The sequence below is a fragment of the Drosophila takahashii genome, chromosome 3L (genome assembly GCF_030179915.1).
Source record: "Drosophila takahashii strain IR98-3 E-12201 chromosome 3L, DtakHiC1v2, whole genome shotgun sequence".
In the NCBI taxonomy this organism is placed as follows: Eukaryota; Metazoa; Arthropoda; class Insecta; order Diptera; family Drosophilidae; genus Drosophila; species Drosophila takahashii.
In genome coordinates this window covers 11,701,373-11,723,250 of record NC_091680.1, presented here as the reverse complement: position 1 = coordinate 11,723,250, position 21,878 = coordinate 11,701,373, and the positions used below count along the sequence as shown (strand labels likewise).

Here is a 21,878-nt window from a genome sequence, read left to right as displayed (position 1 = left end):
TTGTTTGCTGCTGATATTGCTACGAAACATAATCAACATATAATTAAAAGCTACTAACATGCAACACATTACACGCAAAGTATATTGTAGTTACACAATGCAAAGTGGGTGGGGTTCTTCAGCATCAAAATCCCACCCCAGGGCCAAACCCCCTAGACGCCCACCTCTTTTATTTTTTTTCCTCTGTCATCGGACTGACCCAAAAATCCACTTCATGCCCCAAGAAAAACAAAACCAGAGTGTGGTTTTATTATATTTATTTTATTTTTCTGCTGAGTCTGGGTCTTGGCTCCATTTTTATGGCCTGGATGGTGCGATGCAATTATAATATATATATGTTGTATGTAACAACAAGTGCTGCTTAAGTGCTCCGGACAACAACAGCCAAATCTGATTGTTCGAAAATAAATGTGACCTAATTGTGTTTTGGGGGGTTTCTGATTCTGTTTCTGAAATAGTTGTCATAACTCACTTGTGGTGGCCCACATTTTATGCGATCTCTGCACTTATTTTGCTTGGCCGGTAACCTGAGTGGGCTTTCGTTCATGGGATTGGCATTACCAGAGTGCAGAGTGCTGGAAACACGAGACAATCGCTGCGAGAGCGTAATTATATATAGCCCAGATGAAAAGTGAGACAATAATACAATAATAATGCATCGTTCTCGCCTGACATGGCCCATATTTAGTGAATTGTAATTGTAATTGCGGCCGGTCGTTATCAGTTGCAGCAGCTATAATACCATTAGCAACAGACAGCCCGCTCGAATTAAATTAAATTTAGAACATGTGCTTGAAAAATCTGTTTTGTCAGCCATAAAGTAAAACACTTTATGATCCGTGGCGCAATTAAGATTTTACAGCATAAACATTATTGGACACAGCGAAACGAGGCTGATTGTTAATCTGGCAGTTAGTTATACGATTTTAATGGTCGGTTCTTGGAGCAGTTCATCCCGGTTTTCTTCCACTTTACAGGAAATGGACGGTTGCTGACGGCAACACTCAATAATTTAGCTACATTACCCCTGCGTTTCTGATAATGAACTTGATGAGCCCGAATTCTCAAGATCCCACTTTGCATTCCCTTATTCCCATACGCCTTGTTTCTAGTTATGTGCGCCCAACGGCAATCAGTAGAAACTTGCGTACATTAAGCCCATAACTTTTTGCTCTGCAATTGACGGCATGACATTTGCCGGCAACGGCTGAAAAACAAGTTAATTACAATAGGATTACCCGGCAACAAAGGCAGCAGTACAGCAGCATAACAGCAAAGAGTCTACGGCTCGGCTACCCAATGGCCTTCCGTCCGTGCGCATATTTTCCCATTGGCATAATCTCATAAAATGGCATTTATGCGGGGTCCCGGGCAGATTTTCACCCCCCCTCCTGCCGCAGGGGCTTGTTGATGCGTTAATTTGCATGCAACATGCACTATGATTACCCGCAATTTGCAGCAGCAGAAAAGCAGCGGCAACGCCAGCAACTAGATCGCCATTAGCGGGTCGTGCACTCAAACAATAAGAAGAGAGACTTGATAAAAATGTATCTTAGATCTTAAAGAAAACATTTTTAAAAGCTATAAACCTTCTTGAGCCCTTCAGAAAATGTAGTAATATTCTATTTAATATTATATTCCCTTTAAAAATCGATGGAGTTGTGTTTTAGGTAAAAATAAAATATTTTAAAAATACATTGATCAATAAATAAATTATTAAGTAGTTTAAACAAATAATTTCTGATTTCCAAAAATATTTTTCCGTATAAAACAAGTTTCTATAATTGTTAAGAGAGTTAGGATTGGCTTTAGATCTTGGACAGCTAAACCCCAATTTTCTAAGTGTGGCAGCTGGGGATTTGGATGGGAATCGTAGTCGGAATCGGACAGCTGGCCACGACCATCGGCCAACTGGGAGCGCAGCATTTTGTTGCCCTTTGGACGCATTTATTTGCGGCTGTTTGTTTGTGTGTTGTGTTTTTGTATTTCTATTTGTTTTTGTTTGCCGCCGATGTTTGCACAACTGCAGTGCGAAAAAGAACGAAACAAAAAAAATAATGAAATACTGGAGGGCCAGGGGAAATGCCTCGATACTCCCGTTTTCGCTCGCTTCAATTTGCTGGGCGCCCAGTTGTATAATTTGCAATTGTTTGTTGTTGCTGGCCCTGGGTGTGGATGTGTTGCTGCCGGGATGCCCAGCAGCAACATGCAGCAGCTGAGCTGGTTTTAATTATAAAACGGCTGCTGCATCTGCGGCTCCTTTTTCGTGTTTGGTTATTGTCAGCGATTTCCTCAATTATTTGCTTTCGTTTGTTCTCTTGTTTTCACAAAAAAAAAAAAAAGAATCATCATAAGTTCAACATTTTGCTGTTCGTTTATTTTCGATTTGTGTGTTTAACATTTGCTTGCGACCAGCTTGTTGTAATTTGATTTCTTTGTTTACTCAAGTATATTTAATGCCCGTTCCTTTGTGTTTTTGGGCTGCACTTCATCATCATCAACATCGTCGGTGGAGATGGGTGAATCATGATGATGATGAGGATGGGCAGAGGATATGCATTCTGGGGCTTATTAATAGATCGTTCTTTGGCATTTCTGATGGATGCTGTGCATTGGCATTAAGTTCTTTGTTCGCTGCATTTGAAATCTCTGAATCTGTTGCGATATTTGCAATCTGTCGGCCGAGACAAAGTGCAGATCGTGATCTGAAGAATGAATGTTGAGAGATTCTCCTCGCAGGCAGGCGAAACTTTCCATCCAGTTAGTGGAACTGGCCGCCATTAGTTCTGCAGATATCGCAGACATTTGCATATAGATTGACTCAACTCGAGTGGAGTCGACTTTCTGCTGCCTCATAAATCTAAATAATTAATAATTGTCACTGCAATTTGCGGCTAAAATGCTTTTCAATTAAATTTTTAATAAATTTCATGCGGCCTCAGACAACGGGAATTTGGCGTTGCGGCCAAGACGCGTCTGCCTGGCGCCTGCCAAAATGTAAGCCAATCCGAAGAGCTGGCCAAATATGGGGGCATGCAACTAGCAACTGGCAACTACATCTCTCCGGCACACATAATCTCAGCTGACATTTTCATCGCAAGATTAGCACAAAGTGCAGTGCGTGCAGCAAACCGAAGGAAGCTCGGATACAGATACAAATTCAGATACAGATACAGTTACAGTTGCAGTTGCGCCGATATACATTTGTGTGCATTCAAATGCGAATGCAAATAAATGGCAAAGAGATTGTCGCTACAGCCGACGCAATAAATTTTACATGCCACGCAGACGTGGCGCCAAAATCTGCCAGCTTCGATGTCAGCAGCAACAGCAAAAGCAACAACCGCAACAGCAGCAACTGCAACACCAACAGCAATGTTGCAAGTTAGCATCCGTGCGGAATTTGCCACACAAATTGAAAACTTATGCGGCACATTAACAATTTACCAGCAGAATTGTTGGGATTTTCCCGCGTGGCAGCTGCAACGCCAAATAATCGCTGCCAAACATATGCAAAATAACAAATAATTGAAAATGCCAACACAGTGGCAAGTGACTAAAGCGAATTTGAGCGGGTTGCTTTACATAAATATAAAAGAAGGTAATATAAGACGAGTCTTTTAGAAAGTGCCATATATTTAATGTTTGTACTAAACCTTTTTACAATTTAAAAAAAATAAATTTAATATTTGTTTTACTTTAGTTCCACTGTATCACCTGCATTTTCCACCAAAGGATTTACCTGCCTGTGAAGCTAACACAACTGATATCAGTTTCACGGCAGGCAGGGATCTGTTTGCTGACATTGAATCGGCTCAAATTAAGGCAGGTTCGATAAGATATGGAAATGGCAAATATAAAAATATACCAACTATACAATACACAAGGCTAAATACAGTTCAACGAACCAGAAGGAAAGGTAGTTTTATGGTTAAGGAAAATGGGGGAAATGGAAATGGGGAAAAGGAAAAAGGAAAAGACCCCGCGATCCGCTGATGATCTATGTTTGGGACAAACGTGTCATAACAGCAAACAGAAAGCAACGAACCATAAAATGAACAACAGGCCAGGCACTTTGATATGGGGTTCCCTAACCCCTGAACCCCCACCGTTTGTTGACTTAATTGTTATCGCCCTCTGACTGCTGCCGCCGCTGCACAAATTGTTCGTGTTTGACAAGTAGTTGTCAACAATTTTGATAAAAAAAAAGAACTGAAATTATTATGTGTGACATGCAGGCCCAGCCCCCACTCTCCACTTAACACCACCCCCTTTGCTGCGGTGATAGGAAGCCCCTGGCGACCGCGACGGATGTTTTTATTTGGTTTGCACTGCAGTCGTTGCACGTTCATAAATTTATTAGAGAATTTATGGCTTTAGGCAATCGTTTGGACTATTTGTTGCGACCTGATCGCCGTGTTGTGGGGGGAAATTAAATTGATTTTCAATCAAGGCCGTAAATTATACCCAAAATATATATACAATTTTCGGGGGATTGTATATAAAATCATTAGGTAAATATTTGAGCTGATTTCCGTCGAATTCATATTTTATACTAAAGGGGAAAAGTTTAAGGCGTTGTGTTTTTGTCTTCATAACAATCTTAGATAGTAACATATATATAACGTTCATAACTAAAAATTTTAATATTTGTATAGTTTTCATATAAATTTTAGGTTGTTTTTATTTTGTATATATTTTTTTGGAATTTAAACTAAATGTCTTTTTTTCTAAAGCAGACTCCTGCGTGGCCTCTACTTCTAAGTACTCCTATTCACTTTGTAATTAAATTATTTTTTAAACAATGCCTGTCAAAATATTTCGGCAGACATTGCAGGGATCTGTTTTAATTACAGCAGCATTACAGGGCCAACTTTCAGACATTTTGACGGGTAGGTACCAGTGCTGCCATTTTGTCCTCTTTCCGGACAGATCTGTCCCTTTTTTAACGACTTTATCCGGAAAAAAATTCAAACATCCCCTATCCGGAAATCTGTCCTTTTTTTAAAGATAAGGTTTTGAGTGTTATTTTTGCTAGTCGAAAGTGTATAAACCTGCTTTTATATGCTAAAACGCCGTTTTAACCATTATTCTTATAGTTCGGCACTTTAAAAATAATTCTTTTTACAAATTATCAAAGAGATGTAATGCAGTCGATGGACTTTCTTTATAGTACGATTTTTTCTGTAGCAAAAAAAAAGAGGAAAACACTTTAAAAAGTTCTCAATTTTTACTCTCAGCCTTTTTGTCAGAAAAAAATTTCATATTTGAACGACTCTTATTCGGGTTTGACGCAGATATTGCATTTTTTTGTATTACCAATATAGTTACTTGAAATGCTTTTATTATTTTAATAATTTTAGATTATTACGTATACGCACAAAAATTGACCATGGTAAAATGATCAAACGAAGAAGGTTGTGAGTCAGGCGCAATAGATCATTACATAATTGAATTTAATATAAAATCCATTTATATTAAGTAAATATATCTCCCTTTGGTAAATACAGAAAAATGTAGGCGCATTTACTTTTGTCCTTTTTTTTGTCCTTTTTTAAATTTTTTTTGTCCTCTTTTTCCCTGTTTTTTTTACTTTTCTGTCCGGTTTTTCAAGCTGAGTGATGGCAGCACTGGTAGGTACGGGTACGAAATTTTCCTGGCTCTCGGCTTCATTATTATCAACACGTTTACAGTAAATTGTGCAAATTGAAAACGCATACAAGTAGCATATGCCACAGGGAAATGCCTCTGTGGGAATTGCAGTGGGGATAGGGGGAGAGGGAGGGAGAGGGGGCGGTGGAGTAAGGACACTCGAAATATGTCAAGGTATGCAAAATCCACTCCCAGAGCCAAGTGTTTTGCGGGCTAAGCGCTTTCTTGGCAGCCAGCCAACTTGGCTAATGCCAAAAGACAAGTAACCACAGAGCCAGAGCCTATCTCAATGGATATATATGGTTTAAATATGTATGTAGGTGTGTGAGTGCGTGTGGCAGAGTGTTCGTGTGTGCAATCCACCCGCACTCCCCCACCCCCTTCCCCCTTTTTACAGTGAAGACAATTACAGTAAACAAATTCGCACACGTCGTCAGTTGCATTTGCGGTGACAGGCTGGAAAACAAGGCCTGAAAATATAGAGAGACAGTAGCACAGGGGCGGAGATGGGGAGGTGGAGAGGGGGAGGCGTAATGGGGCCACTGGTACCCCCTCACTTGCCACTCCCCCCGCCTTTTTTGCGGTCAGGGCCGTTCCTTGGTATTTTTGGCAGAGCATTTTCTGGCCATGCATGAGATTTGCATTTTTTACACCCCTTCCATTTCCCTTTGAAGCACGGCCAAAAATAACTAACAATAGCACAAGGAGAAAAAGTATCAAATATGTGAAATTCGTTTATGTCAAATAATTTATTAAAGTTATTTACTATATATTTTTTAATATTCTAAATAAGCTATAATCTATTTATTTTACCCTTTCAAATTTGATTATGAAAAAATATCGGCAGTTTACTATTTCTCGATATTTAATATGTGTTTCCAAATTGATATTATCGAATCAATATTGTGAAAATATCGAAAATATCGATAATTTTATAGTTTTATTTCTAGTGCTGTACTTTTTCTCTTAGTGCTGATTCATCTCTCTATTCTCGGAGCTTCCCAGTTCTCCACTTTGGGCCTCCCTTCACGATCCTTTGCAATTTGGCCGTCCGTTGCCAGAAACCGTTTGCCATAGCATACTTTTCTGGGCCACGACATGATATATGTATGCATGCATGCAGGTCCTGTTGGTGTGCTAGTGTGCATCTGTATGCCGGCACGTTGCAGCAATTGAATTGAATTTCTGCTGCTCGAGTTTTGAGCTCTTGAGCCACAGAAAAAAGAGTTGAAGGCGGAACGCTCGAAAGCGAAGAATTCCAGCATTGTCGGAGGGGCAGGTTTAACTTGCCCGGTCTTCCGTTTTTCACTTTTCCTTCGTTTTGCCCTCGCTTTTCCTGTATATTTTTTGTTTTCCCCCTAGACAGACTGACTCGCTGGCTGAGTGACGCCCGGGCTTCTGGCCAACTGCCATGCGGCTACCCTCTGCTCTTGGACCGATTTATGGCCGAGCAGTTGCAAGAACGCATAAACACATCATGGCCAAAAGGAGCCCCCAATCGATGGCTTATACAATGCAAGCGCAGGGATCTTGCGAGGCGAGGCAAATCCTTTTCGGCCACTCGAGGAGCCCAAACAGCTCGCAAATCGATGGCACATAACTAAAATCTGTTTGGCTTTCGTCTCTGTCGGGTTTTGATTGACTGACTGGCAGCAGGTCAATTCGACTGAATGAAGGGGATATTGATATCACTTGGGGCGATGGCTTTGAGCCAACTTGTCTGTTGTCTACTGTCGTTTTCCATTTCATTTTCCAGGCCGAACGGAAAAATGTGTCATGGCCCCGGCGGTTAACTGCAACTATTGATGCCTGCCATTAGTTAACCCAAAATAGACGCTGACTGCATCTGCATTTGCATTTTCAGCTTTTGTGGAATTCATTCATTTCGTTTGCTAATTTTACGACAGCAACATATGGCCACCGAATCGGGGCACTCAGCCGATATGCATATGAGAGATTGTAGGCGCTTCGAACATCGTGTAAAAGCCATTAATTTAAATTATAAACGACAAAGACGGAGGGGCAGACGTCCATAAAATTCGTATCTGCTGTTGTCATTGCAGTTGTCATAAAAAGCCTGTCACACGATTTGTTTCTCTACTAATTTATGGCACCAGCAGTGCGGGGAATTCCCCCCTCATTAACACTTATGAGTGTGTTGCATTTCGTAGATCAGAATGGAAAAGTATCTTGGAGATACGGAAAGGAAAGGCAGACAATTCCCTTTCAATAAGCCCTTGCAATCAGCAGTCTTTTTGTCCTGTCTTGGTTTTTGTTTCCCCATTTCTTTCATTAGACTCTCTTTTTTTCTGGGGCACAACGATTAGTAAGTTGAAAATCGTTTTAGCCCACTTTTCTTTCCTCGCTTATCCATTATCCATTGTCATTAGTGGAATAAGCTCGTATTTCAGTGGCAGCTGAAAAAACAATCATTGCCCGCTGCGAGTTTTATGGGCCAAACTGCTCCGATTGTGTCGTTTAGCCAACTAAAAAGAAAAATAATTGCAATTATGAGCAATTTAAAAGTTATTAACGCGACCGCCAGTGATGAAACAGGCTGGCCAACTCGGTTCCTACTTCTGGCCTGTGCATTTATATATTGTAAATTGTAAACGGCTGAGCCCACGCCGTGAATCGGAAACTATCGGCCACTTTATTGTTGCTGCAGCCGAGCTGGCCAACACGCCCACTGCCATTTTAAAGCCATAAACAATTAAACGAGACAACCCACTCGCCCACACACACAGCCACAAAGCCATGAGTAAATATTTGATTTGTGCGATAATTCGAAAATGATATAGGCGCAGCAGGCGTTTCATAATGATGCAACGGAAGATGAGCTGGGATGATGGAAATTACTTCACAGCAAGATATAGAATTTTGTTTTATTTTTATTTCTGAATTTTAAAGCGCGTAAAGGAGTATTATTACTTAACAGCAAGATAAAGAAATGATTTAATGATAATTTTTGATATTTGAAGGGGTACAGAAGTTCAATAAATTCTCTCATTTTTAAGGTAATGGATAAACGGGTCTTATTACTCACCAACAAGATATAAAAATGATTTTATGATTATTTATATTATTCAAAAGCGGTAAAAAAGTTATATTGAAACGTTAAATCATCATTAATTTCCCTGATTTTACAGGAATGAATGGATAAAAGGGTCTTGTTACTTCACAGCAAGATATATAGAAATGATTTAGAGTTTATTTCTATTATTTAAAGCGGGTAAAGAAGTTTTATGGAAACTATACTTATTTTCCAGACATAAACTCCGTAATATACTCATTATTTTCTTTGATTCCTAAGGTACCTAATCTAAGTTGCTAATCTCTACTCATCCCCCTCTTATTTTTAATTTTCCAGGCGCCATTTGCGGCGGCAACTGCTGCAATAATGCCACGGAGCTGGAGCTGCGTGACAAAGCCGCCGGAAAATTCGAGCTTCTCCTGCATCACCATACCAGCAGCCTGCGCGGAATCCTCGAGAAGAATGCCAAACAATTCCAGAGTGAGTACGATGAGTAGATCTTTGTAAGGGAGGCGGCCAGAAAGCAGAAAGGATTAGTGGGGACTGAGCCGGGGGCTAAAGTGAAATCGAAAGCAGGCAAAATGCCTTTCTATGCAAATCTCTGGCCAAAGAGTCTGAAAAGTTTTTCATTCGCCTCGTGGCAATAAATAATTTATCATATGCAAATTCATCTGGCTCGGCGCAGAATTATGACGATAAAAAGTTGGGCTCGCAATCTGCGAAGTGAGCTAACCAAATTAAACTTGAAACGCGAAATGCGAAATTGATTTGTAATTTGAATTTGTATGCAGATCAAAGCGACTGTATAATAAACCCTGAAATAAAAAAATATCTCTACCTCGGGCGGGTATATTGTATATAAGGATTCATAACCATAACCGAGCCGGGACTGTTTTAAAATGCAGCGAACGCGACTCTGACTGCATCTAATTAAAAAGGCATTAAATAATATTGTAGTCCCTGCTTTCTGCTCTCTGCAGTTGTTGTTGTTGCTGGCGTGACCGCTGTCCCTTTTTAGACAATTTCGCAAACTTTGTCTGGGTCACGTTTTGGGGCTGCCACGCCCCTGGGACCCCCCTTCCATCCTCCCCTTGGGGGCTGCCCCTTTTCACACAATGCCAGCAAATTGTTGTCGTACATGCTGTAAATCTCGCTTCACTTTAAGGCACAATTTTCGGGGTGCTGCCGGTGCCGTTGCGATGTTGCTGTTGCCGCTGTGATGTTGCTGCTGCTGCTGCTGCCGTTGTTCATTGTTGTTCTCGCCGGCCTCTGAGTCTGCAATTCTTGGAAATGGGCGCGCATTCGAAGAGACTTTAAACACGCCCTCCTCGTTGTATACAGAAATGAAATGCCCACACATATTCGGGTATATACTGCATGTTCGAGCGGATCCGCAATTTATATAAATACATTTGGCGAATTTGTTTGCATTTTGTGTGTTGTCATCAGCTTAATTTATGCGAAACCCATTGATTCATTCGGATGGGGGCTCATTAAGTTTTGAGGCTTCCTTTTGGCTAAATGACTGCAAAGAACACAATATTCATTAAAGACTTTGGGTATGAGTAAACGCTACTTGGGTATTAAATTGATCAATTTGTTAATGGACGACAAAATCACAGAATTTAATTAATTCTCAAAAATTTTACTGGCCATTAAATTGTTATCGTCTGCAAAGCGATAACAAATAAAACCCCAGGGGCACAATAATTTCGAATATACTCGAAATGCAGAGTATTCCTCAAACAATTAGCATTCAATTTGCATTGTAGAATTCAGCACACAATGATGTCACACAGAAGGCAAACACTGAACAGTCGCACGTTTTATTAGATAAACAAAGCTAGCAAAAAAATTAAAATGCAATCGGCAAAGTCATTTAGACTAACAATCGGGCAATATAACAAATTATAATTATTTAAAACCAATTGCGAGAGCAATTTATTTGCTTTTATGAGCCGAATGAAATACTATACGATCGATTGATGGATGAATGGGGTGCAGCTAATGCTGGGTAAGATTTATGAAACAGTTGGCTAATTGATTCAACTTATGTATATATTCTGTGTAAATATTGGGCTGACTGACGGTTAATGGGTAGCTGAATACATTTGCTTGTCTGCCGCTGATAACGGGTTTCTTGTTGGCCAAAAACTTCTGGCCCAAACGACGTACTCTTGTGCTTATCGGCGAGTCGTTGCGATGGCACGCGTTTCCCTTAGTTGCAGCAGAGTGGCCATAAAAATTGATTTACTTGCTCCGAGAACACCCGGCGTATGCGTGATGTTCTCCTTTGGGAATGGGGAAAACAGCACCCCAGACTCCCGAAAAATGCGCAACTATAAAACTTTATGCATTTCTTGGCAATCGTTGGTGTTATTGCTCTCTTTCTCCTGCTCTCCTAACGCATAAAATATTATGGTATGCGAAATAAATGCATATTTCTATTTTGTACCATAAACTTGCCAACTACAACAGCTTGTGGCATATGCAATACAAGCCGGGGCTTCCTTCCTGTTCGAAAAATGGCCCCTCTCCCTATTCGCCCCTTCCGGTTGCAGCTCATCCGCCCCCAAGTGCCACGCCCCTTCCGTTTCCGCGCCCATTGTGGCGACTCCTGCCCTCTCGCTTTAACTTGGCTGCCTTTGTGCTGGCCTGCTTTGTTTGGGGAATTATTTTTAAGCAAGTATTTGCGTGTTTAAACACGTTTCGCAGCTTAAGAATTATATGGGCCCGGGCTTCCAAATAACCCCAATCCGCAGATCCCCAGATTCCCCATATCTCCCCGATCCCCAATGCGATGCGTTGCCATTGCATTTACCACGTAGCCGTCGTCACCACCATCATCATCATCTTTATCATTACTGCTACTTTCGTGGTACCATCATCACTGGAAAAAAATATTACCAAAGTTATAATGATGTTTATGAGATGACATCAACATTTAATTATGTCAATCGATAGTAACCTTATTATTTCAATTATCAGTATTTTTGAATGATTAAATTAAGTGTTTATTTGAACTTTAGAAGTATATCTTTATTCACTCATGATTTTCTTTGTTTTGTTTATTAATAGTTTTCAAGTATTTTAATTGAATTAAATTTAAGAAGTTTAATAGAATAATTATCTTATTATCTAACTATTTTTTTTTAATTTTGCAATTAAATATTTTTTTTTCGCTCTGTTTACTGTCATTGTCGTCTTGGTGTGTTGCTCACGCGCTTAATGCGTTTGGCTGCAAAATATCTCCACCCCCTCTTCTTACCTGCCCCCCTAACCCCCTTTTTGCACCCCACCCCTGCTGTGTGCAGGGGCGTGCGCCTGCATAAAAGTTCCAAATGCTGACTTACTGCTCTGCCAGCACAACTTTTGCCCCTTTAAACTAAACAAAAACAAACAGAAACACAAAAACAGCAAAAAAAAAGAAATGGGAACTGCAGAAATTATTTCTTTATTTTTGTGGCAGCCACGGCAGCTGCAGCAGCAATGCGTGCACTTTCATAAGTTGCAACTAGCGACTTGCAACTTTCGCCCCTTTCCTCTTCCCCTCGCATTTTTAACTCGGGCCAGGCTTAAGTCTTTTCGGCCATATCTTGTGCTTTGCCCGAGCTGCCTTCTTGTCTTTACGGCTAAAGTGGTTTTTTGGCCGCCATCGCTTGTTAGCCGGCTTTTGTTTGCCTTGTCACACAAAATGTGCAGGCTGTGCGGAGGGGAAAGGGGGTGGTTGCTGCCCCAAGTTGTTGCAGTGGCAGGTCCAAAGTTTCCTGTTGTTGTCATTAGGTTTTAGTATGATTGAGGCGGCACAGTTGGCAATCCCCAGTTAAGAGCTGCACTTTTCTTGACGTATTGAGAACCATTTCGGATTTGGTGGCACAAAAATAGGATGCCTTAAATGTTTAAATATTTATCTATTAATTTTTTGTTCTCTTTTGACCAAATAAAATTAAGCTCAGTCTTAGCTAAAACCTCTTTAAATAAATCATCTCAGCTCTGAAGTTTTATTTTTAGTCCAAACTCGTTCACAACCGCTCTTTTTCCTCTCATGTTTACGATTCAATTTTTTGCTTCATTTTGTAGAGGCGACCTTCAGACTCCAGCTTCGATTTCTCAATGAAATCGACAGGAAACTGAAGTTCAGAGCCAGCGAACACCTGCAGATCGTGCGGCTGAAAAAAACGCCCCCGACTAAAACCAGTTGTCATTCTAGTTGAAAGATCTCCGAAGATCTTGGAAGATCTATAATTTTTTGCGTGCTTGACAAAGCAAATGCCGAATTACTAATGGAGCCGTCATTAAACTTTGATTTCCACTCGTTTCATTAATTAACAGAGTCTTAAAAACAAACACAGCCGATGCCATTTTGTCTACCACTCGCGTTCGAATATCGCCATTTGTGTGCATATATAATTGCCATAATTAGTTGCTTGGCAAATTAAACGCTGAAAGCTCGCGCTTGTAATTAACGCGCCACCAAAAACGGAAGGCAACTTAATACAGCCAGTTTTGGGATGGGACTGCAACTCGGAGTCTCGGAGAAACATGCCAGATCAAATAACTCCCATGCTCCGGCCAATTGATGCATATGCTTTGAAGCACTTCAATATGTCAGAGCGGAGCTAAGCCGAAAAAGGTCGACCTCAAGTCGGGGAACTCCACTCCCCCGCCCCTTAATGCCCGGCTCCAACAATGAAAAGTCATCCAATTACTTTGACATTGTGTAGGGGCTCCAGTCGAGGCTCCTCTGGATCGGATGCTATGGGTATGGGTTAAGGTATGGGTATGCTATGGGGTTAGGATAAGATGAGTCTGCCTGCCAAGAGCAGATTGCCGCAGGGCTCACAGCTGTTGGAGTGGCGAGTTGGATAGCTAGATGGTTGGTTGGATGGCCGGATGGCTGAATTGCTGGCTGGTTGAGGATGGAAGGATGGATGGTCGGGTACTCTGCCGAAGGGGCGTGCCAACTTGGCATCCAGATAGCTAGTTACAATACATGCACTTAAGCTGCCTGCCACGCACAGTGGGTTGCATTGGATTGGATTGCGTTGGGTTGGGTTGGGTCACCAGATGCTGCAGTGGAGCGGAGAGTGCTCAAGGAGGTAAGCGAATCTCGTGAAAATTATATGTAGGTTCTTGGGAGAGGGAAACATGCTTTCAGACGATTATAACTGTCAAAGATGATTTGATCTGGATTTTTCTAGGGGGTTAAATAACGATTTTTGAGTTGAAAATTAATGATGAGAAATTAATGCAAGTACCATAACTTTTCTTGGTGTTTTTTGTCGTAATTTGGATAAATAGAGTCACTTAGCTAAAAGAATTACTGTTTTTAGAAGCTAACAATCTAAGCTAACGATCCCCGTCTTTTTTGGGTAGATTAAAAAAAATTTATATTTTGATATATTTTTGCATATTTTATAAGGGGTTTCTTCATGTTTTTTCAAAAAATTAGTCTAAAATTAAAGTTACTAGATTCGAACGCAAATCGATGTGGAATTTAAATACGAAGTCCACAGGATATAAATTTCCAAATCTGGACAATTTGTTTTATTGTTTCGGACAAAATACAGATATTTTTTGGTTAAAAATTAAGATTAGGAATACTAAAGTATTGAACAAAAAATTGTTTCTAAAAAATTGAATAAATAAACATAAGATGCTTAAGCGGTTATTTGGTTTTAATATTTTCAATCACTATTGAGAGAAAAAATATAACTCTTGGCCGGTGGTCACCAAGCCAAGAGAACTGCTCCCGCCAGACGGACAGACGACGAAGAAGGCGACTTCAGGGCCGGGAAAAAAGTTGCAACAGTTCAGAACCCAGCTAAACGCGGCTAAAAAGCTAAGCCCGCCGAACGGCAAAGAGCAAAAAAAAAGGAAAGAAGCGGAGGAAGAAATGAAGAGCACTAACAAAGTTGCTGTGGCATTCATAAGGCGGCAACGGATACCGCAGTTGGGATAGTGGGCAAATACATGCATATAAAATGCAAATAAAAAATGCGGCAGATACTAAAATTGTAATATCCGCACAGGAACGCAGGCAACAAACAAAATACAAACAAACAGCAATGTTCCCGGTGCCCCGAGGAGCAAAGAACTTCGTTCACAAACAGCATAAAAAAAGAAGCAAAATACAAATAAAAAAGGGAAGAATATATATAAAAATACAAAGCGGCAGGGAAAAAGCGGGCAAAATAAAACTAAACCTGTGGGCTGTGCTCGCCTTCGGTGAGTGTGTGTGCTGCATATTTTTGCCCAGTTTGCCAAGCCGTGGGAAACAACAACACCGCCTGTGGACCGCGGTCGCATCTGCCACTGCCCCCCGCCTCCTCCACCGCCCTCGCCGCCTCTCGCACCGTTTTGGGGCTTGCCCCGGGCCACGAATCCCCATCCGAATGCGAAACCAAATCCCAAACCGGTCGCAGCCTTTAAACTTGGCATGCTAATCTCGCTCCTGCCTGCCAACCGCCGACTTCTAATGAAGCAATGAAGCCAAAGAGCCAGTCAAAGCCTTTTCCGATATTTGCTCTATGCGAATAGCTAAGAAATACAGAGCTAAAAATTAATAGGACTAAAAATAAATGTTCATCTATATAAAACAGGTTCCTAAACAAAAAAAAAAGAATTTATGATACAAATTTTTAAAAAAGTATTTTGAAACGGTGTTAATTGTTTCTATTCTTCTCACATTTCTGAAAAATATTTAGTAACCCTTTTGAAAACTGATAAAAATTGTAGCTCCTCTATATGTGTATTATTTTAGCCTTAGTATTATTTTAATATTTTAATATATTTAATTTTTTTTTACTTTTCCACCGTGTAACGACGAAACTTACCATTTATATGAATGGATTTTTAGTGTCTGGTCATGGGCTTGGTTTTCGGCTTGCGATGGGAGTGAAAAGAGCTCCTTGCCCCTTCGTCCTTCCTCCGCCAACTACACTGGCCGCACTTTGTTGTCTAATTCAATTTCATTGTCTGTTTGCCCATTAGTGCGATTTTCCATGTGTGACGAGCGTGGATCCCTTTGCCGTTTTTCTCCCACCCGGAAGGTCTTAAAAAAAAGTAAGAGAAAAAAGCACCAGCTTAATGAAATTTTCATGTTTCATTGGGAAAGCCATTTGGCCTGCTTTATATTTGATTGCTGGTCGAGCATAGATACGAACTACATATATACGGTTGGCTATATTCCTGGCCACAGTAAAAATGCCCTTGGTTAATTGTCAAAGGTGGTCGAAAGGAAGAGGGCAAGATGGAGATTTGAGATAGAGCTGGACAGAAATTGCAATTAGTTGCACAACCCAACGATCCAACAATCCAACAATCCGAGGACCCAACGCAAACGTCCAGCAAATTGCATTTGTAGTTTTGTGTGAGCCCGCAGGTGAAGTGCTGAGTTAACAATTTATGAGATACAAAGATACAAATGCATGCCACCTGAGGCGGCTGAGTGTGTTCGAGTGTGTGGGCCCCGAAACTTAATTGAGCGTATTAAGCCAACAAAGGCAGCTGCAATAATATGCATATCGAGCATACGCAGCGTTGGCTGCTCTCAGCAATTCCCCACTGACAATGCCTCTCTGTTCAGTTCATTAAAATTGCAATTAGGCATAGGATCGAGGGAAATGCTACCGCATCTAGCCGAAAAGTATCCCTCGAAAGGAGTCTGGGAATCCGGATGGGGGAAATTGCCTCGGCTGCTGGGGATGTGAATATTTACCCGCAATGGAAGCCATTTTAGGCATGTCAGTCATGTAATTGTCGTCTGCATCCGCACTTCCTCTCCCGGCATCTAATGGTTTACTTTGAGCGCCTTCTCGCGCCGATTTAATGAGCCAATCGATCAGCCCAGTTCCCGGTGTCGCACAGTGTGAGAATATATACCGCCATATATCTCTCTATTTATCCCAGCGCATCAACACGTTCGACGCGGCGTGTTAATAATTAAATGTTTCCGCCAGTCGACGCTCCATTTTAACTATGCCACGTCAATGAGATTAGCGACAGGATGTGCGAGTTCCCCCCTTGAATCTCCTTCACTACCTATGGGGCATTGGGTATCAAGTATCTGGATTCCGACGTTCTTATTGCTTCTTTGTATCGCAAACGCGTTAAATTAATTGGCTGGCATTGTTTTATCGCATCCTGCGCAATTGCCATCCACTGTCGAGCGATTAGCAGGTTCACCAATTGCTCCTCTCTTAAACCACTGCCAAAATATTATATTAACTCTTATTTGTCTTTATTAATTTATTTGGGTTTTCATTTAAAAAACTATTAAATGTAGGGATGCAAATTAAAACAATAAACAAATAGGATTAATGATAAAACTAATCACTTATGTAGCTATAAACAATTTTTTTATTAAGTAAAAACAATTCAAAACAATTAATCACTTATCTATAAACAATTTTTTTATTATAAATAAACAATCCAAAAAAATTAATAGATAACTATAATAATCACAACCCAGGAAATTAGTATTCAAAAATCCAGAAAACACAAATAAAAATATTATAGATCTAAAATTATTAAGTGTAAAAACCATTTAACCATCGTTTGAGATGGCTAAAAATTTTTATTAGATTTTCGGGAATCTTCCCTTAATCTGTCACACTTAAAAGCTATTTTGATCCGAGACCCTACCGAATTGATGGGCATTCTGTATCCCCTTCTCAACGATTTGCCTACCCAAATATTGGAACCCCAGCTCGTAAGTTTTGCTAATTAAAAAGGGTAAACTCTGCTCGCCACGGATGACGCATCAAAGGCCATTAGCCGATAAAGCGGACCCCAAACGGAGTGCAGACCCCAAACTTCAGACCCTGACACATCGACACCGCTCCGAGCCAAGCCCAAAAACAAGCAGACACAAAGACTTATTCAAACGCTGAGAACGGAAATGCTCCAACATCAAAATCAAAATGAGCCGCAACATACAGAAAAAATAAAGAACAAATCTGGAAATGTGTGTATTTTGTTGTTCTTCGCTCTCCGTTCTTTTGTTGCCAATTAACAGAAAGATTGACACTTTCGTTTGAAAACGATATACAAGACAGCGTATTGCAATTTAGAATTTGTCAGGGGCCGAAAGGAGGCGTGTTGTTTGTGTGTCAGAAATCACACGCCGATTTGACAGTTTCCCTCGATTGTATGTATATCCGAATATACTATATAGCCATGGCTATCTGGCCTTGGCCATTTGTAATCTGCACTAATGACAGGCTGCCAGAGGAGTGTGTTTATTGTATCTCTTTGTATCGATAGCCAATCTGTGTATCCAAATCAATTCGCACAACTGCCGCTGACACCTTGACAGATAACATTGTGTCGCATTTGGTTTTTCTTACGCTCAGCTGTGTGATTAGTGTCTGAATATTAAGCGAATTTATCAACCTGAACCGCGTGATTTGCGAAATGATTGACAGATTATAGATAGTATTCGATAGCTGGCCATTAAAGGCTGGGATAAGATTTAATAGATATATGCTAGAAATATGGAAGCAGAAAGTAAACAGAATCGATTTTAAAATGTTCTTCTACACTTCAATAAGCTCCACAATAGGCGTACACTAAACCCTTTCCCTCTACGAGTAACTAATATAAATATCTCTCTTTTTTACCCCTTAACCCAAACCTAGTAAATTGCAACTTTTATTTCCACCAAGTTTATTCATATTTCACTTGGCCAGGCAATGCCAACAGTCATATTAAATTGTATTTCATTAACTAAAAGCTTACCCCTACACAGAGATAAAGAGCAATGGCAACAATTATTTTTTCCAAGTGGGCGGAAATCCCAGCCAGTCCATTAGGGCGAAAGTTACCAGCAAAAATCCCAGCAGGGGAAAACTTTGGCGGCAAAGTGATTAAATTTCGCTAGGAATAACAATAACCATAACAATACTTTCATGGATGCCATTTCATTTCTTTTTTTCTTGCGGCAGGTCACGTCCTGGAATTGGCCCACATTTCGGAGAACATGACCCACTCGCTGTTCGCAAAGGTCTACACCCGTATGGTGCCCACCTCGCGGATGATGATCCATCAGTTGTACAACGAAATCATGAAGTAAGTGGGGGAAAACTAAACTTATAAATTTAATTAATTGAAATCTAACCGAGTTTTTTCTCCTTCAGTCATTTAAATTACGCCTCGAACTACACGAACAGCAATGGACAGCTAAGCAGGCGAGGATTGGCAAGTGTTCAGAGCAACTTGGAGGAGGCTGTGCGGAGCTTCTTCGTCCAGCTCTTCCCGGTTGCCTACCACCAAGTGGTGCATCTGTCCAAGGAGAAGTTCGGTGATCTGCACGAGGACTATGTCAGCTGTCTGCAGCACAACTTTGACGAGCTGCATCCCTTCGGGGACATTCCGCGCCAGCTGCAGGTCACCCTGGGCAGGAGTGTCTACATGTCCAATGTCTTCATGAACGCCCTGCTCCAGGCCGCCGAGGTTCTCAGTGAGGCCGATGAGCTCTATGGCAAGCAGTTGACCGAGACGTGCAAGGTGCAGCTCCTCAAGATGCACTATTGCCCCCACTGCAGCGGCCACGATTCGAGGAGCGAAACGATACTGTGCGACGGCTACTGCAAAAACGTGATGCGGTAAGTGGGGAAGGGGTATTAGGAGTTGGTTTTAAAATTTTAAAAATGTATTTTTATTTTTAATTGTATAATAGTAAATTAAAAACCCATAGAACGATTTTTATCTTCTATAATATTTATTTAAAATATTTAACAAGTAAATTGTTTCAATGAGATATAAGGTGGTATTTTAGTAACCTTATTAACTTTGTACTTTATGTACTTCTTTTATGATCTTCAGTGGCTGCTCGGCGGAGCTTGCTGGTCTGCTGGACAGCCCTTGGTCGAGTGTGGTGGATGCGCTTAACAACCTGGTCACCACCCACATTCTCTCGGACAGCGGCATCATCAACGTCATCAAGCACCTGCAGAGCTATTTCTCCGATTCAATTATGGCTGCCATGCACAATGGCCCTGAGTTGGAACAGAAGGTAAGTGGAGTGATAAAATGGTTCAAGGGGACTACAAATTAACTAGAGAAAACATGAACAGAATATTTAAAGTTGTATTTAAAAATTAATTAGTTTCTAATATTATCAAAAAGACAGTTTTAAGAATTTTACTAAAAATCAATTAAATTAAATGCTGTTTAGTTATATTTATCTTTCGAGGACACAGCTCTTCCTTTTTTCTGTAATCTGAAGATGCGATCGATTTCGTTAACTTGCGTATCAAGGACACGCTCGCTTAATGGTTTAATTGCCAGTTAATTTATGAACATTTTAAGTGAATTTAATGAATCGGAATTCAGTTCCGGCCTTCGAACTCGTTCTGCAGTGGAAGCAGCCTCTATAAAATATCTTTGGCATTTCGAGGTCTTGTTAAACGTACACACGACATCCAATTGATACCCTTTGCATGATTGGCATGTTGCAGGGAATTTAAAATGCTAAATTAGAGGGGAGTCTAGTGGAGTCTCTGTTCCGCCAGAAATTTACAATTTACATGCAGGGCGATGAGCACCTGGGCGGCTTAATGATGGGTCAGGTGGGGGGAAACACGTGCGCCTTGCATGAGCGGTGGCGATTAGCAAGTGGAAGTGGAACTCCAGCCCCAACCCCCTTTAAACCGGAGCACTGCATGGATTACAATGTTCCCCCTTCGTTTTCCAGGTAAAGAAGACGTGCGGCATGCCCAGTTTGACGCCCTATTCGTCCGGAGAGCCGGATGCGCGGCCTCCGTCTCACAAGAACATCAAGTGGGCCACCGACCCGGATCCGGGCATGGTCATCTTCCTCTCCACCATCGACAAGAGCAAGGAGTTCTACACGACCATCGTGGACAAGTGAGTACTCGAACGATGCCACAAAATGTATTGATAACTAACTACAGTGACTGACCAAACTATGACTTGTAAATTATAATTGGGGTAATGTCAGGAAACTAGCGCTTCTTGGGCCCAGCGATCATGGCGATCACATCCTTCAGCAGGCAAAAGTACAGCGGTGTTACAATGGCAACAAAGAATATCAAATTGGCAAAGAATCTATTCTTCACTGGCAGCCGACAGCCCTGAAAAAAATATATAATTAAATGATGTTTCATTAAGTGGTGATTAATAATAGATTTCTAAAATTTTAGTGGTGAAATAATATTTTTTGGAAATTCTAAAAATATTTTTGTTTTTAGGAATATACAAATTTAGCTATTTCGCTGAATTTTATATGTTTACACTACAATTTTATAAAGAGAAACCTCTATAGGTCATCCATATTTCTACTAAAATAGCTCTGTATCATATTGATTTGCTCAAAAAATTAAATGTTTCATTATAATTATTCTACGGAAATTGTCGAAATGTTTTATATTGGAATTTTTCATGGAATCGCGAGCCAAAAATACTGCAAAGCATATTCTATGTTTATTCAAAACCATTGAATACCAGAAATTAATAATATTTGGGACCTATAAATCAAAAACTTACATGCCGAGGTGGCGGAGTCACTGGACGAGCCAAGCAAAAGTCGTGGGCCATACGGTGCATCCACAATACCAGCTCCTTAAACATTTTGTTTATTTTTCTTTTTTGTTGGGTATAATTATACAAGGGAATTAACACACAAAAGTTGTTTTGGGAGACTTCTAAAACGAAATAGGAAATTTCTTATGAGTTGAAAAGCAGGCTAGCTAAGTTTACAATATTTTTTAGCTTCTGTGATGAGCAGCGCTCTCGCGAGGATCACTCCTGCTGGACAGGCGATCGCTTCGGGGACTACACCCAGCTGCTGATCAGCGCGGGAACCGATCAACAGCGCTATAATCCCGAGGTGCCCTTCAATTCGAAGGCCCAGGACAGCCAGCTGAACGAGCTGGTCGACAAGCTCATCAAGATCCGCAAGAACATTGGAGCTGCGGTAGGATGGAACTATCTTTGAGATGGTTGGGCTGTTGTTAATTCAACCACTTTCTTTTCACAGGCACCTTCGAACAGCATACAGGCGTCGCACGACATCCAGAACGATATGGCCGAGGGCTCCGGCGGCGGAGAGGGCCAGATCGGCGACGACGAGGAGGAGTACGGAGGCGCACATGGTTCCGGAGATGGTTCCGGCGATGGTAAGTTTATTCCACTATTTATTCCATTTAAATTGAATTTGGTAATGTCC

At 40.9% G+C, this 21,878-nt stretch overlaps 2 protein-coding genes across 2 annotated transcripts in view; one reads left to right on the top strand and one right to left on the bottom strand.

Annotated features, from left to right (window-relative positions):
• Positions 1 to 21,878, top strand: part of dally (division abnormally delayed protein) — a 68,187-nt gene that overhangs the window by 43,870 nt on the left and 2,439 nt on the right. Inside the window, exons 2-8 of the mRNA XM_017144520.3 lie at positions 9,023 to 9,166; positions 18,634 to 18,757; positions 18,826 to 19,293; positions 19,514 to 19,703; positions 20,385 to 20,557; positions 21,422 to 21,626; positions 21,690 to 21,828. Coding sequence (XP_017000009.2) covers positions 9,023 to 9,166; positions 18,634 to 18,757; positions 18,826 to 19,293; positions 19,514 to 19,703; positions 20,385 to 20,557; positions 21,422 to 21,626; positions 21,690 to 21,828 — 1,443 coding nt within the window. The remainder of the gene's footprint in view (positions 1 to 9,022; positions 9,167 to 18,633; positions 18,758 to 18,825; positions 19,294 to 19,513; positions 19,704 to 20,384; positions 20,558 to 21,421; positions 21,627 to 21,689; positions 21,829 to 21,878) is intronic.
• Positions 20,569 to 21,369, bottom strand: LOC108059315 (uncharacterized). The gene is made up of 2 exons (XM_017144521.3): positions 21,197 to 21,369; positions 20,569 to 20,784 (listed from the first exon to the last, which is right to left on the bottom strand). The coding sequence occupies exons 1-2, from the start codon at positions 21,278 to 21,280 to the stop codon at positions 20,656 to 20,658; spliced, it is 213 nt and encodes a 70-aa protein (XP_017000010.2). The 5' UTR covers positions 21,281 to 21,369; the 3' UTR covers positions 20,569 to 20,655.